Below are 12,896 nucleotides of genomic sequence, written 5' to 3'. Positions count from 1 at the left end.
GATTCTGATGAGCATGCTCCAAGATTCTCACATGTGATTGAAATACTTATTTACGGTTTATTTTAGAGGTCCAGAAGATGGCTGCTGTGACTGAGATATAATCCTCTAATTAAAAGCATCCAAACCTTTGTCTTCACTGTGGCTGTAGCATAAGGGGACACCCTAGCAGGATGTCTGGTTGCCCTGGTTCTGGTTCTAGCTGGGTCACTCAGGGTCACTCAGATCAGCACTTCCCTTTCATGTTAAATAAAGGTGCTTCCTGGGCTGCCTTCTGATAGCTGTATTTTCTAGTTTTAACTTTTTCAGAATCAACAGAATTCCGGGTTGGAGGTTGAGTTTCTGTGGGGACCAGTGAGAGGTTTCCTTCAGTGTAGCAATCCTTGACTCCAGCTGTCTGTCCTTCTCATGTGGTGCTCTTGGTCCCTGAGAGGGCCATGTGATGAATATGGGTGAGCCATTTGGAGGACAATTCCATCTCCACAGACAGCCCCTATCCTCCCCCAGGCACAGCACACTCACAGAAGGTGCAGAGCAAGACTGCTGCTTAGTTGCCCTCCTCCGGGCTCTTCCTGGTCCAGGGCTCAGTGTTTCAAAGATGATGTTTTATATATTCACCCCGAATATAAAACCAATAGGCAGAATGTACAGATGGCACTTGTCTGATGTAATGTCTTTTCTCTTTCTCCATTTTAAACATAATCTTCTTATATTCTCTAAACACCATTTAGAACAACAGCTTATCCAATATTGCATATGTATGTATTTGGGGCCAGATGCTCTGGGTGTCTTAAATAACTTCAATTTACTAAACCTCACTCCTCCTCCCCCACCCCAGCCCTTTCTTTTCAGAAGATACATTTAGACAATCACCATTCACCTCTAATTCAAAAGATCTGCTGCCCAGTGACTCTGTGCTTCATGGAAGAGTATCTGCTCCAGGTATGGAAACTATTGACTTTGCTTCGCCTATTGGTTCCTTAAGAATTACTTTTCTGAAGTGTGTGAATTTTCGGATTCTTTCGGCTCTGTGTTGTAGGTGTTCACATAATGGTAGGTTTTAGAAGTGGGAGAAACAGCTCTAAGGTGTTTTAAAATAAAATGTCGATAGTAATACACCCTTCATTTTTGCTTTAATCATCCATTGTTTTTTACCTGCTGGTATTTTGTCCACATAGTGAATTTATTTTTCTTTAAAATAGCCAAGCATGACCTGAAAATAATTTGCTTTGGATGAAGTCAATATGTCAGGCAGCAGCCGAGAATATTGGGGAGGGCATGTCATGACCCCAGGGGGTGTGAGCTGCCACAGGACCACTTTGGTTTCCATGGAAGCAGCACAGCTTTTTAGGAAAATCTTACCACCTAGATTCCATCTCTGTTCTTAGCCATAGTGTCTACTTGTGTCCATCTAATGCTCCTTTTTACCATCTCAGCCATCAATACATAATTTCTTAACCATTCTTCCTTTTTCATTTCTCTCTTCTTTAGCAAAAGGAAGGATTTCCCCCCTTATCAACAACACGGCCATATTTCAGGGCTTGTGTGTGTTACTATGAAATAAAATCATTTGAGAACCACTGCACTGTAGTCTTTACTCACTCCCCACGCCCCACACTACTCCCTCCCTCAATTCAACAGCTGGGAAACTTCCTGCAGTTGTTACCTTTGTTCCCAGAATCCCAGATGCACCTGGTGGCCTCTGCTGACATCCTTTTGTCCGGGAGAGCAGAGGGGAAGACCAAGTCCGTGTGTGTGCATGTGGGGCTCACCACAGGGCTGTTAGGCCCACATCCCCTTCAAGAATAAAAACTGGGTATCCGCCACACCCAAGGAGCCCTGTATTACAGGGTACTGGAGATCCTACTAATTTGCAGTACAGAAAGAATCAAGTATTATCTGAAATTTTGGCTCTGGGTGTCAGAGGTCATTGGAAGTGGTTTGCTACCACAGTTGGGGAAGGACGTCTCTTTGTTGGTCTTTAGTCTTGTGATGGCAGATCTGTCTTCTCCTCCTGTCCACAGCCAGCCAGAGAGTGCAGATACCTGCATGCTTTTTAGCTTTGCAGGCAGGGCTTTTCTATTCACCCGCAAAATAACATGCCTACACAAAAATACATTACACAATGGAAATTCTGCTTCGTTTATGTCCTCGTACTCAAACCAGGGCTCTTGGAACTACTGTTTACTTCCCACCGTGTCATTTTGAATAGCCGTCTCCCTGGTCCCAAAATTATTGCACTGCTGTTAAGTTGATGGATTGTGACTTTCTAATGTCAAAATAACTGCCTAGGAATTGCCTGTGAGAGTGCTGTGACCCCCTACAGCGAGTATCCCATGATGTATATACGAACCCTGTGTTGCTGGCTTAATGTTTGTCTTGGCCATATTTAAAAAAGGGTTTACTGCTCAAGTTAAAATTTAACCTGAAAGAGTAATTTCCGTACATGTTTAACTGTGTGGGGGGTGTGTCTGTGATTTGCTTAAAAGATTTATGTTACACATTAGAGAGACTCACACTCGGATGGTTTAACTCTTATTTTGGGGATACGGTCAGAATAACTGTGATTTTTTTTTTTTTAAAGAATAAAATGTATGTGTTTTTGTGTGTTTTGTTTTGTTTTGTTTTTATTGCTTGGAGTTCATTGAGGGTAAAAGAATTAGGTTATACTGCTTGCATTTGTTAGATTAAGTCCCTCTTACAGTTGTGCCCCACCTCCAAGAGGTGTGCCATAAAAACCATGAATAAAATAAAAACCCCCAATCCTCCTCCTCCTCCCTTTTCCCCACCTTGAATTGATTTTGAGTTTTTCTCTTATGTGAGTATGTATTAGATCATCTACTGGCTTCAATAACTGAAATTTTTAAAATGTAAATCCACTCTGCTGAAGGATAATCTACTATATTTCAACAAAGACTTTCTTGAGACAGAGAAAAGCAAAATGACTGTGTTTACATTTTCTAAAATAAACAGCTAAAAAGGGACTTTTAATTTTTAGTAAGCAAAGTGAAATGCTTTGGGAATAGAATTAATATTAGAAAAATTCAAATTGATAGGGACAACCTTGCGATAATGACATTCTCATAATGTGAAGACTTTGGTAAGGAAAGCCTCAACACTTTGGACTAATGTGGAGAAAACCAGTCTAAATTAACCAAAGTTAGCAGTAGGGAGACTTTTAAAGAAAATGTATGTCTTTCAAGTCTAGACAGTGATAAAAGGCACCATTATATACCTACTATAGGTTTTCATTCACTTAGTCACAATTCCACAATCCCAAAAGCCCAACCAATCAAAATTTTTTTAATAAACTATTTTGTGGCAGAACCTACTAAGAGGCTGTTTATAGCCTTTATGTGTTTTAACAAGGGTGAAATTTATATATTCTGTTACAGAAATATCAATGTACTTGATTACAAAGTGTTGTTCTAAGCCCACTGGGATGTTACATATAATGTTATCATCTTGAAATCAGAAATAAGCATGAATCCCAAAACACATCTGACGCCAAGGGTTTCAGAGAGATGCTGTGGACCTGTATTTATTTTAGTACTCTGCTACACGCAGTGCTGAAGGTAGGGAAATCAAAGCTGCATATGAGGGAATTATAGTTCTGGGGCATAAGAGTCTTGGATTCTTAGAGAAAATTTTGGGAAGTGAGTTGGGTAGTGGATTGCTGAACCATTGGAGAGTATGGGGTGTGAGGGTATCGGGTAGCACAAGGGACAGGAGCCCAGTGGCAATTTTCTAGTTCCAGGGCAGCACTGATGGTCTGGATTACAGAGCAGAGGAGGAGGGCAGTATGAGAAACAGACAAAGGGTAGTTTGACTGGCTTGGGAAACTAATTAGCTTTGCTCTAAGCAAGTTGAATTAGGGAATGATACTAGCTGTGCAGAAATGTGGAAGCTAGAAAGGAGATGGCTACCTTTAGTGACCACGTAGAAAATAATTCCTTGTTAATATATAAATGAAAGTCTCAAAATCCTTAGAAATCTTCTCTTAGGTAACTTAAAATGTTACCATTAAAATATTTCTATCCTTTATTTACTCAGCAAACTTATTCTTTCTACAAGTAATATAAAGATAAATGTCAGCCCAGAGAATTATCTCAGATTCCCAATTAGTGGAATTTTTATTTTTATTTATTTATTTACTTATTTATTTTTTGGAGACAGAGTCTCACTTTGTCACCCTTGGTAGAGTGCTATGGCATCACAGCTCACAGCAAACTCTAACTCTTGGGCTTAAGTGATTCTCTTGCCTCAGCCTCCCAAGTAGCTGGAACTACAGGCACCTGACACATTGCCTGGCTATTTTTTAGAGATGAGGTCTTTCTCTGGCTCAGGCTGGTCTCAAACTCATGAGCTCAGGCAATTCACCTGCTTCAGCCTCCTAGAGTGCTAAGATTGCAGGCATGAGCAATGCTGGAGACCATTTTTAATGAGGTTGAATCTGCCTAGTTCCAAATCCCTTGTAAGTGCTGCAAAAACATTACTTCAACAGTATGTTCTATACTGGTTCATACTTCTAATCTATACCCACTATCAGTGGGAAGACACTCTGTTCCAAACACCTTCAGAGTAAGACCACTGGGCAGGGGAGGTGCCAGATGGAAGTATCCTTTAAGAAACAGCAGCTGCTGGGGCCAAGGGGATCCGTAGGACACTCAGTGTGTTGTGGTTGGCCTGTTGGAGAATGGAGCCAGCAGTGAGGGGGACAACAGAATAGGGAGAGGTTGGTAGAACTGTGGACTGTGCAGAGATTGAGAATAGCACAGTTAACTAGACATTTGCCTTCAGCAGATGGTATCTGAAAACTCACAGCTGCCACCATCCCAGAGAAACAGAATAAACACAGAACTTCACTGTGGCCTGGCCTTGGTTGTTGCCAGTATTTCTAGACTGACTTTCCCAAGAACCAAAGAATGCTCAGGAGCTAAGCCTGAAATTTTCACTTGCTGGGTGGTGCCTATGGCTCAAGGAGTAGAGTGCCGGCCCCATATACCAGCGGTAGTGAGTTCAAGCCTGGCCCTGGCTAAAACCGAAAAAAAAAAAAAATTCACTTCCTGCAAATGCCGTAGACCAGTGGTTCTCAACCTTCCTAATGTCACAACCCTTTAATATAGTTCCTCATGTTGTGGTGACCCCCCAACCATGAAGTAGAAACGAAAATAATTTTATGATGGGGGGTCACCACAACATGAGGAACTGTATTAAAGGTTTGCAGCATTAGGAAGGTTGAGAACCACTGCCTTAGACAGAGATAACATCAGGAATCCTTAGTAAAATGATGAGTTAAAAGGTGCTGTCACTTTCTGTTGGAGGGAAGTGGGGACAGAATATTCTTAAAGCCATAAATAGATTACTGAGTGCACTCTGGGTGGTAATGTTACTGGTGGTGATTTTACAAAAGAAATAAGAGCTTTCCTATTATGGGGGAGATAGGAATTACGAACCGTGTATAATTTAATGTACTTTGTATAATTTTTGGTTGTCTCACTTGGTACAAGATTTGCATCAATAGAAGAGAGATTGTGAGGTCAGGTGTTTTCCAGGAGACTCGGGCGTTCTGTGAAAGTAGACCCATTACCAGTGTACCTGCAGCTGTGTATGTTTCCTGTTGTTTTTCTGTAAGCAAAGGCCACTAAGAGAAAAATTTACATCCCTGTACTGCTTTGCAACACTGTGGGGCTTCCATCCTGTGTTATTATGATTTTGAAGTCCCAGTATGTTTGCTGTGTTTTAAGCCAAAAAATAAAAACACAACCAGAGCGGGTGTGAAGGAAAATGTGGGTCTCCATGGAATTCTTTCTTAGTGTTTGGAGTCACCAATCCTTCTGTTTGTTATTTTGTTGGAGCCTGGATTTAAACACATCAGCAATTACATTTGTAAAACCCTACCCCCATTATTTTCTAGCTTGCCTTAAAGAAAAACTCTTTTTGTTGTCTTTAACATTACAAACAAGAAAAGAAGAATCCTTCAGCATCCTTCACAAAAACAAGATTCTTTTGGTAGGCAGGGGGAAAATTGAGTTCCTTTCAGGAGTTGGTATACCAATCAAGATTTGATGTTAGATCAGAAGGCTGTTTTGGATTGTCTGCCTTGTCCCCAGGCCTATTCTTGGTCCATTTTCTTCTCTCTGCTCTGCCTATCAATCTAATATACTATGTCATATACTTTTCTGAAACCTAAATAAATGATGCCTTACATTAGAGTGCCACCTGCAACTCTCAACCTGACATGCTTCTGATATGAATGACCTCTTTAAGACAGTTGGCTTAAAAGGTAACATCTTAATGTGTGCATGTCACCTTCCTTTGTGTTAAGACTTCCCAACTCATACTGAGAGAGAGAGAGAGACAAAGAAAGAGAGAGATACAAAGCTGTCCTGGATTATAGCAAAGTATTTCCTTTGATCCTTTCTCAAACACAGCAGATTCTTTTTTAAATTCAGACTAAGTCATAGATAAACAATAGAACATTGGGTGTTGGTGTGTATCGTCTCGTAACTTAAGCTGCCTTTTTTTTTTTTTTATGAGACAGAGTCTTATTCTGTCACCGTGGGTAGAGTGCCATGGTGTCATCACAGCTCACAGCAGCCTCAAACTCCTGCACATAAGCCATCCTCCTGCTTCAGCCTCCTGAGTAGCTGGGTCTAGACTGGCACAATGCCCAGCTAGTTTTTCTATTTTTAGTAGAGGCAGGGTCTCTCTCTTGCTGAGGCTGGTCTTGAACTCCTGTTAAGCTTTTTTTTTTTTGCAGTTTTTGGCTGGGCTTGAAGGCACCATCTCCAGCATATGGAGCCGGCACCCTACTCCTTTGAGCCACAGGCGCCACCCCTGTTAAGCTTTTTGATGAAATAAATTCATTTTGTACAGAGAAGGAAGCTAACAGTTATCAAGAATCTACTAAATTGTCAGACACAGGATATATGCCAACTCATTTTTAATTCTGAAAACAGCTCACTGAGACATATGAATTGTCCACAATTTGCAAATGAATAAATGGAGGTTCCAAGAGATTTAATAACTTGTCCCAAGTTGTATATTTGGTAAATAAATGGTAGCACACAAATTCAAACCCAGAACTGCACGGTACATTTTCCTTCGTTTTGCCCTGTCATGCTGCCTACTGAGTCCGAGGATGTGTCACCAGACAGTGAACGAGAGGAGCACATCTCCTCAGGGTTTGCTCATGGTTATCTTGAGCACTTGGCACTTCAGGTGTTATGACGGGCTCCTTTCTTTTAGTTGGGAAATAAAAAGTAGTCCCTTAAGTAGGAGACTTCAAAGAATTCATAAGTACTATTTATTAATGTAATTCTAATTATATACTCTTCCATCTCTGTGTTTTTTCTCTTCCTTTCATGCTTTGATATCTGATAAGTTCAGTTCAGAATGTTTCTTTTAGTTTGTAATGGTTCATCTGGGTCCACAGAAATAGTTTTACAAAGCTGTGTTAAAACTGTTTGGTTAAATAAAACATGTAATGCTGAATTTAGTGGCGATCTGGTCAGCAGTGCAGAAGAATCAGCTCTAGACTGGGATGCAGGAGAACTTGGGTTTAATAATAACCCAGTTTCTAGTGGAAAAAGATGAGGAGGTCTCCAAGATGCTTTAGTATTCCCTTTGTTTGAAAAATCCCACCATCTGCGATGGCACTGTAACCTCAGCCCACGTTCCTTTCTTCTCTCTAGCACCCAAATTATATATTGATATAGGGGAAAAATCAGAGTCTAGTCCAGGGACTTCGCCCCTGAGATTCTGCTGCCCCGTTTGAGAGTCAGTGAGGGGGCAAGTCACCATAAGTAGTTCTGGAGAGATACAGTATTAGGGCTAAGGTAGTGACCAAGAGGAGTGCGGGAAGGGCTTCTAGGAAACCAGGATGTTCCAGTTTCTTTATCTAACTGATGATTATGTTCGTGGGGAATTTTAATTTTCTGAAAATTCATCTAGCTGTGTACCTGGTACTTGTACGTTTGCTAATTGGCTTATTTACAATTAGGTAGGTCTAGATGCCAAGTGAACACCTTCAGGCCATCAACAGGAGTGCACATTGGCTTCAGACTCTTAGAGGAAGGATGGTGACAGTACTCTTTCAACTATGCAACTTTTAGTTTGCAGGACTAGATCCATTTGTAACACTAACTTGTTACCCTAAACTAATGTAGGTTGATGGATCTTCTTTCTGTTGTGTTCCAAATCTGAAAACTATTTCACACTGCTTGTAGCATTTTTTTGATGTACTTCCAGTCGATAAGCTGTAGTCTGTGCAGCTGTTTACTAGAGGGACAGAGTTTCATCGTTACAGATTTTCCTCATCCAGATAATGTTGTCTGAGGCTAAAAATTGTGTACCCACATCTGTCCTCCACTAGCCTAGTTTGGTCTTTGGAGCATTCGTATATCCCAAAGGAGAGCTATTTATTAACCCTTTGACTGCAGAGCACTCAGAAATGAAACGTGCCTACCGGCATCATGCCACCAAGTGAACATCTTGTTTGAACATCTCTGGGCATTGTTCACAGTCAAAAGGTTAAGAACCATTTGTAGGGAAAGGTCTTTTCATCAGGCACTGTCAGCTTTGTGTCAGAGTTAGCCCTTCTCAGAAATTTAACTAATTAGATTAAATTGTTGATCTCTACGCTAAAATACAAGCAGAGACTTTTTGGGTTGGTAATTTTTCCAAAAAGAAATTTATATCCAGGTTAGCTGCCTCACCAGCGGTATCTATAGAAAGGCACAAAGATAAAGGGGAGGGGGGAACCTGATTGTTTTGCCAACCCCTTTAATCCCTGCCCATGTGGCTCATGGCTTGAGTCACTTAGTATCAAAGATAATTATCAACACTTTCGTGTTTGTGCTTGGTAGGAAATGATAACCTCCAAAAGCCAATCTAAAAACCCAGGTCAAGGACTTTGTTTCTCAAGCACAGGTTACATCCTTGCCACTTGGGCTTTGGCCTGGGGTCTACCTTTGAGCAGAGCAAATTTATATGTGTTCACATAAAATGTTCCAAATACCCTTTTTAAGGCCTCAGCCATGCCTGTGGTTGAGTTTTTATTTTTGCAAAGACTGTTCAGATGCCTTGAGAATGAGTAGTGCTATAAAAGGCCAAATTCTTGAGTATAGGTAATGGATGATGGAGAGCATTTGTTTGAAAATTGCAATGTAGTGACCTTGGCTTCTGTTTGGGGCTGGCTAATTCAATCTGGAAGGTCTTTTCTATATATACAATATGTTCTTCCATTCCTTTGCTATCAAAAATACATATTCTCATTTCATACAATTTCTTCTTTGTGTTTATTCCTTTTCAGGGCAGCAACTGCCCTCCAGTAACCGGAGTAGAAAAAAAAGAAAAGTCATTCTACTCGCAAACTAGACCATCTATTTTCATTCAGACAGATCCATTCTATATTCCTATAGGTAGGCCAAACGAGAGTGCCTCTCTGTGGTAAGAAAGACAGCCCGCATCACACCATGGCTTGCTTTAATGTAGTTATTGGGATGGCAGTCTAGGGCTAGCTTTTTTCCCCACTGTTTTCCTTCATTCAAAGTGTCTCCATTAGTGGAATACTTAGCTTTTCTGTTCTCAATTTAACATTCAGAAACAAAAGATACTGCCACAAAAGGATGGTCAGTCTTTGTGCTTGCTCAGTATTAAGCACTCCATACCACCCTCCAGGTGTTCCATGGAGACATGCCAATTAGAGGGCCCTGGAGCTCTTTAAATCAAAAGGTAGGCACTGTATGACTTTGTACTGCCTCCCACTTTCCTCATACCTCCCTCTAAAACCCTAATCAATAAATTAATTAATACATTCCTCTCCAGGCCAGATGCGGTGGCTCATGCCTATAATCCTAAACCTAAATCATGGGTTTAAGACCAGCCTGAGCAAAAAGTGAGACTCTGTCTCTACCAAAAATAGAAAAAATGAGGCAAGAGGATTCTTTGAGACTAAGAGTTTGAAGTTGCTGTGAGTTATGACACCACGGCACTACCTAGGGGAACAGCTTGAGACTGTCTCAAAAAAACAAACTGTTCCTCTCCTGTTTTTCTGTCTTAGTAGACAGCATCATCATTACCACCCCATCGTGGCACAAACCAGAACTCTGGAAAGCATTTGTTTGGGTTTTCCCACAAGCAGATTCTGAAAAAAAAAAAAAAAAAAAAAAAAATGCAGTTTGCAGTTAGGTTTTTTCTTTTTCTTTCTTTTTTTATTTTATTTATTTATTTATTTTTAGGAGATGAGGCCAGTAAATAGGGGTAAGGGAAAGGGAAAGTGAGCCAGGCAAAGGAAGAGGCAGCACCTACAAAGTGCACGTTATCAAACAGGTTGCCAGTGTGGGCAACTGGAGGCTAATTCCTGGGACTCTAGGAAGCACTGCAGGACACATACTTGAGTTTCACACCTGAGAGGGTGAGAAAGCTCTCATATGTATGCAGTCGGTCATTCCTTCAAGCTGCTCCCAGGAGAGGTCATTCTCCCACACTGGTCTACCCCATGGGTGGCCTACATGGCTACACTGTCCAGAGAAAGCCCTTGGAAGTGGGAGTCAGGCAAGTGGGAGTAAAGGCAAAGGGGTACAGGTCGAATATCCCTTATCTGAAGTGCTTGGGAGCAGAAAGGTTTCAGATTTTGGATTCTTTAGGATTTCAGAATATTTTTATTATACTTATCAATTGAGCATCCCAAATCTCAGAATCTGAAACCTGATATGCTCCAATGGACATTTCCTTTGAGTATCACATAGGTGCTCAAAAAGTTTTGGATTTTGAAGAACTTCAGATTTCGGATTTTTGGATTTGGGATGTCCATCCTGTAATTATGGAGGGACCTAAGGAACAGTAGTGTCTGCTATACCTTTTTATGGAGAGATCTAAGGAACAGTAGTGTCTGCTGTACCAAATTATGGAGGGATCTAAGGAACAGTAGTGTCTGCTGCACCTTTTTATGGAGAGATTTAAGGAACAGTCGTGTCAGCTGTCTTGTCACCATGTCCTTCTGCATTGACCTTCCCTCCTAGATCTCTCCTAATTGTATCCTTTTCTTTCAGTTCCAGCTACCAATAACATTATTCAATTCTTCATACTAGTTTTCTGGATTGCAACAATGGCTCTGGCTGGTCTTCCAGCGTCACCCCCTTCAATTCCTTCTCTCCATCCCTGCCGTCAGACTGATCTCTTTAAAAGGCAGATCTCATTGTGTCACTGCTAGCTGTATGGCTTCCCATTCATCTCAAGATAAAATCTAAACTTTGACTGATACACACACATTCATAAGACTTTGATTATAAAACAGATCTGTCTTTTACCACAGTTTAAAATGGATCCATTCACAAATACGTGTAGAAGATAAACAGCAAGCCCTTTGTAAATTCAGATGATCTCTCTGTCTAATGTGGTATTCAGACCACAGTAGTCCTTCTCTTATCCTTGGGGGATATTTTCTAAGGCCCCGGTAGACACCTAAAATCACGGATAATACTGATCCCCTATGAATAGTTTTTCCTATACATATATACCTATGATAAAGTTTAATTTATAAATTATGCATAATTAGAGATTTATAGCAGTAACTTATAATGAAATAAACAATTTACCATAATGAAAGTTATGAAAATGTGCTCTTTCTCTCTCTCAAAATTTCTTATTGTACTATACTTACCTTTATTCCTGTGATGATACGAGATGATACCGTGCCTACGTGGTGAGATACAGGGGAGGGTGAATGATGTGGGCATTGTGATATGCATTAGGGTACTGTTGGCATTCTGATGATATGTCAGGAGAAGGATCATCTCGTTTGGGTGCTCCAGGATGGTGATGATGACTGGGTGTCAGGAACAGACACAGACATCAATGACTAACAAGCAGGTAACATGTACAGCATGGATACCCTGGACTGAGGGAGGATTCACATCCCAGCCAGGACCAAGTGGGATGGTGCAATATTTCATCACACTACACAGAGCAGCTACTCATAAGCATAGACTTATGAATTGTTTATTTCTGGAATTTTCCACTTAACATTTTTAGACTTTGAAAGTAAGACCTACTGTAGAAGACTACTGTACCATGAAGTAACTCTCCTCTTAGAATGAAATGGTTTACCTTGACTGGAGAAGGATTTCAGAGCTGTCATGTTCCCTTTTTCCCACCTTAGATGTAGAACTAACTACCAACCACCAGAGAAGCTGTAGTAGGCCAGGGCGTTTATTTTTGTGGGCAGAAAGTGGGACATGGAGGTACAAGATTTTAGATGGTTTGTAAAAATTCAATACTTAAATTAATGTGAAAACCCAAAAAGTGACTTTCACTTATAGTAATAAATTAACTAGTCATAAAATTACCTATGTCATTAGTCTTATATTAAAAAGCTTGGTGCCAAGGTTATGCCTATAAGCCTAGCACTCTGGGAGACCAAGGCAGGAGGATTTCTCAGGAGTTTGAGACCAGCCTGAGCCAAGAGCAAGACCCTACTAAAAACAGAAAAATTAGCGGGGTATGTGACAGATGCCTGTAGTCCCATCTATTTAGGAGGCTGAGGCAGGAGGATGGCTTGAGCCCAAGAGTTTGCAGTTGCCCTGAGCTGGGCTGATGTCACAGCACTTTAGCCTGGGCAACAGAGTAAGACTCTGTCTCAGAACAAACAAACAAAAAAATTGGCCAGCCTAAGTGAGAATGAGACCCCTTCTCTACTAAAAATAGAAAAATTAGCTAGGCATTGTGGTGAGCACCTGCAGTCCCAGCTACTTGGGAGGCTGAAGCAGAAGGATCACTTGAACTCAAGAATTTGAGGTTGCTGTGAGCTGAGATGACACCACTGCTTAGTCAATGAGACTGTCTCAAAATAAATAAATAAATTTAAAATAATAAAAGCTAACTTTTTTTTTTTT

At 40.8% G+C, this 12,896-nt stretch overlaps 1 protein-coding gene across 3 annotated transcripts in view; it reads left to right on the top strand.

Moving 5' to 3' along the window:
• Positions 1-12,896, top strand: part of ZNF827 (zinc finger protein 827) — a 167,876-nt gene that overhangs the window by 108,559 nt on the left and 46,421 nt on the right. For all 3 annotated transcript variants that reach the window (XM_003790199.2, XM_003790200.2, XM_012805398.2), the window contains one exon: positions 836-939. In XM_003790199.2, coding sequence (XP_003790247.1) covers positions 836-939 — 104 coding nt within the window. The remainder of the gene's footprint in view (positions 1-835; positions 940-12,896) is intronic.

The sequence above is a fragment of the Otolemur garnettii genome, unplaced genomic scaffold, assembly GCF_000181295.1.
Source record: "Otolemur garnettii isolate 467f Iridium unplaced genomic scaffold, OtoGar3 scaffold00041, whole genome shotgun sequence".
In the NCBI taxonomy this organism is placed as follows: Eukaryota; Metazoa; Chordata; class Mammalia; order Primates; family Galagidae; genus Otolemur; species Otolemur garnettii.
Note: the sequence above shows the minus strand (reverse complement) of the source record. Positions and strands in the feature narration are given on the sequence as shown.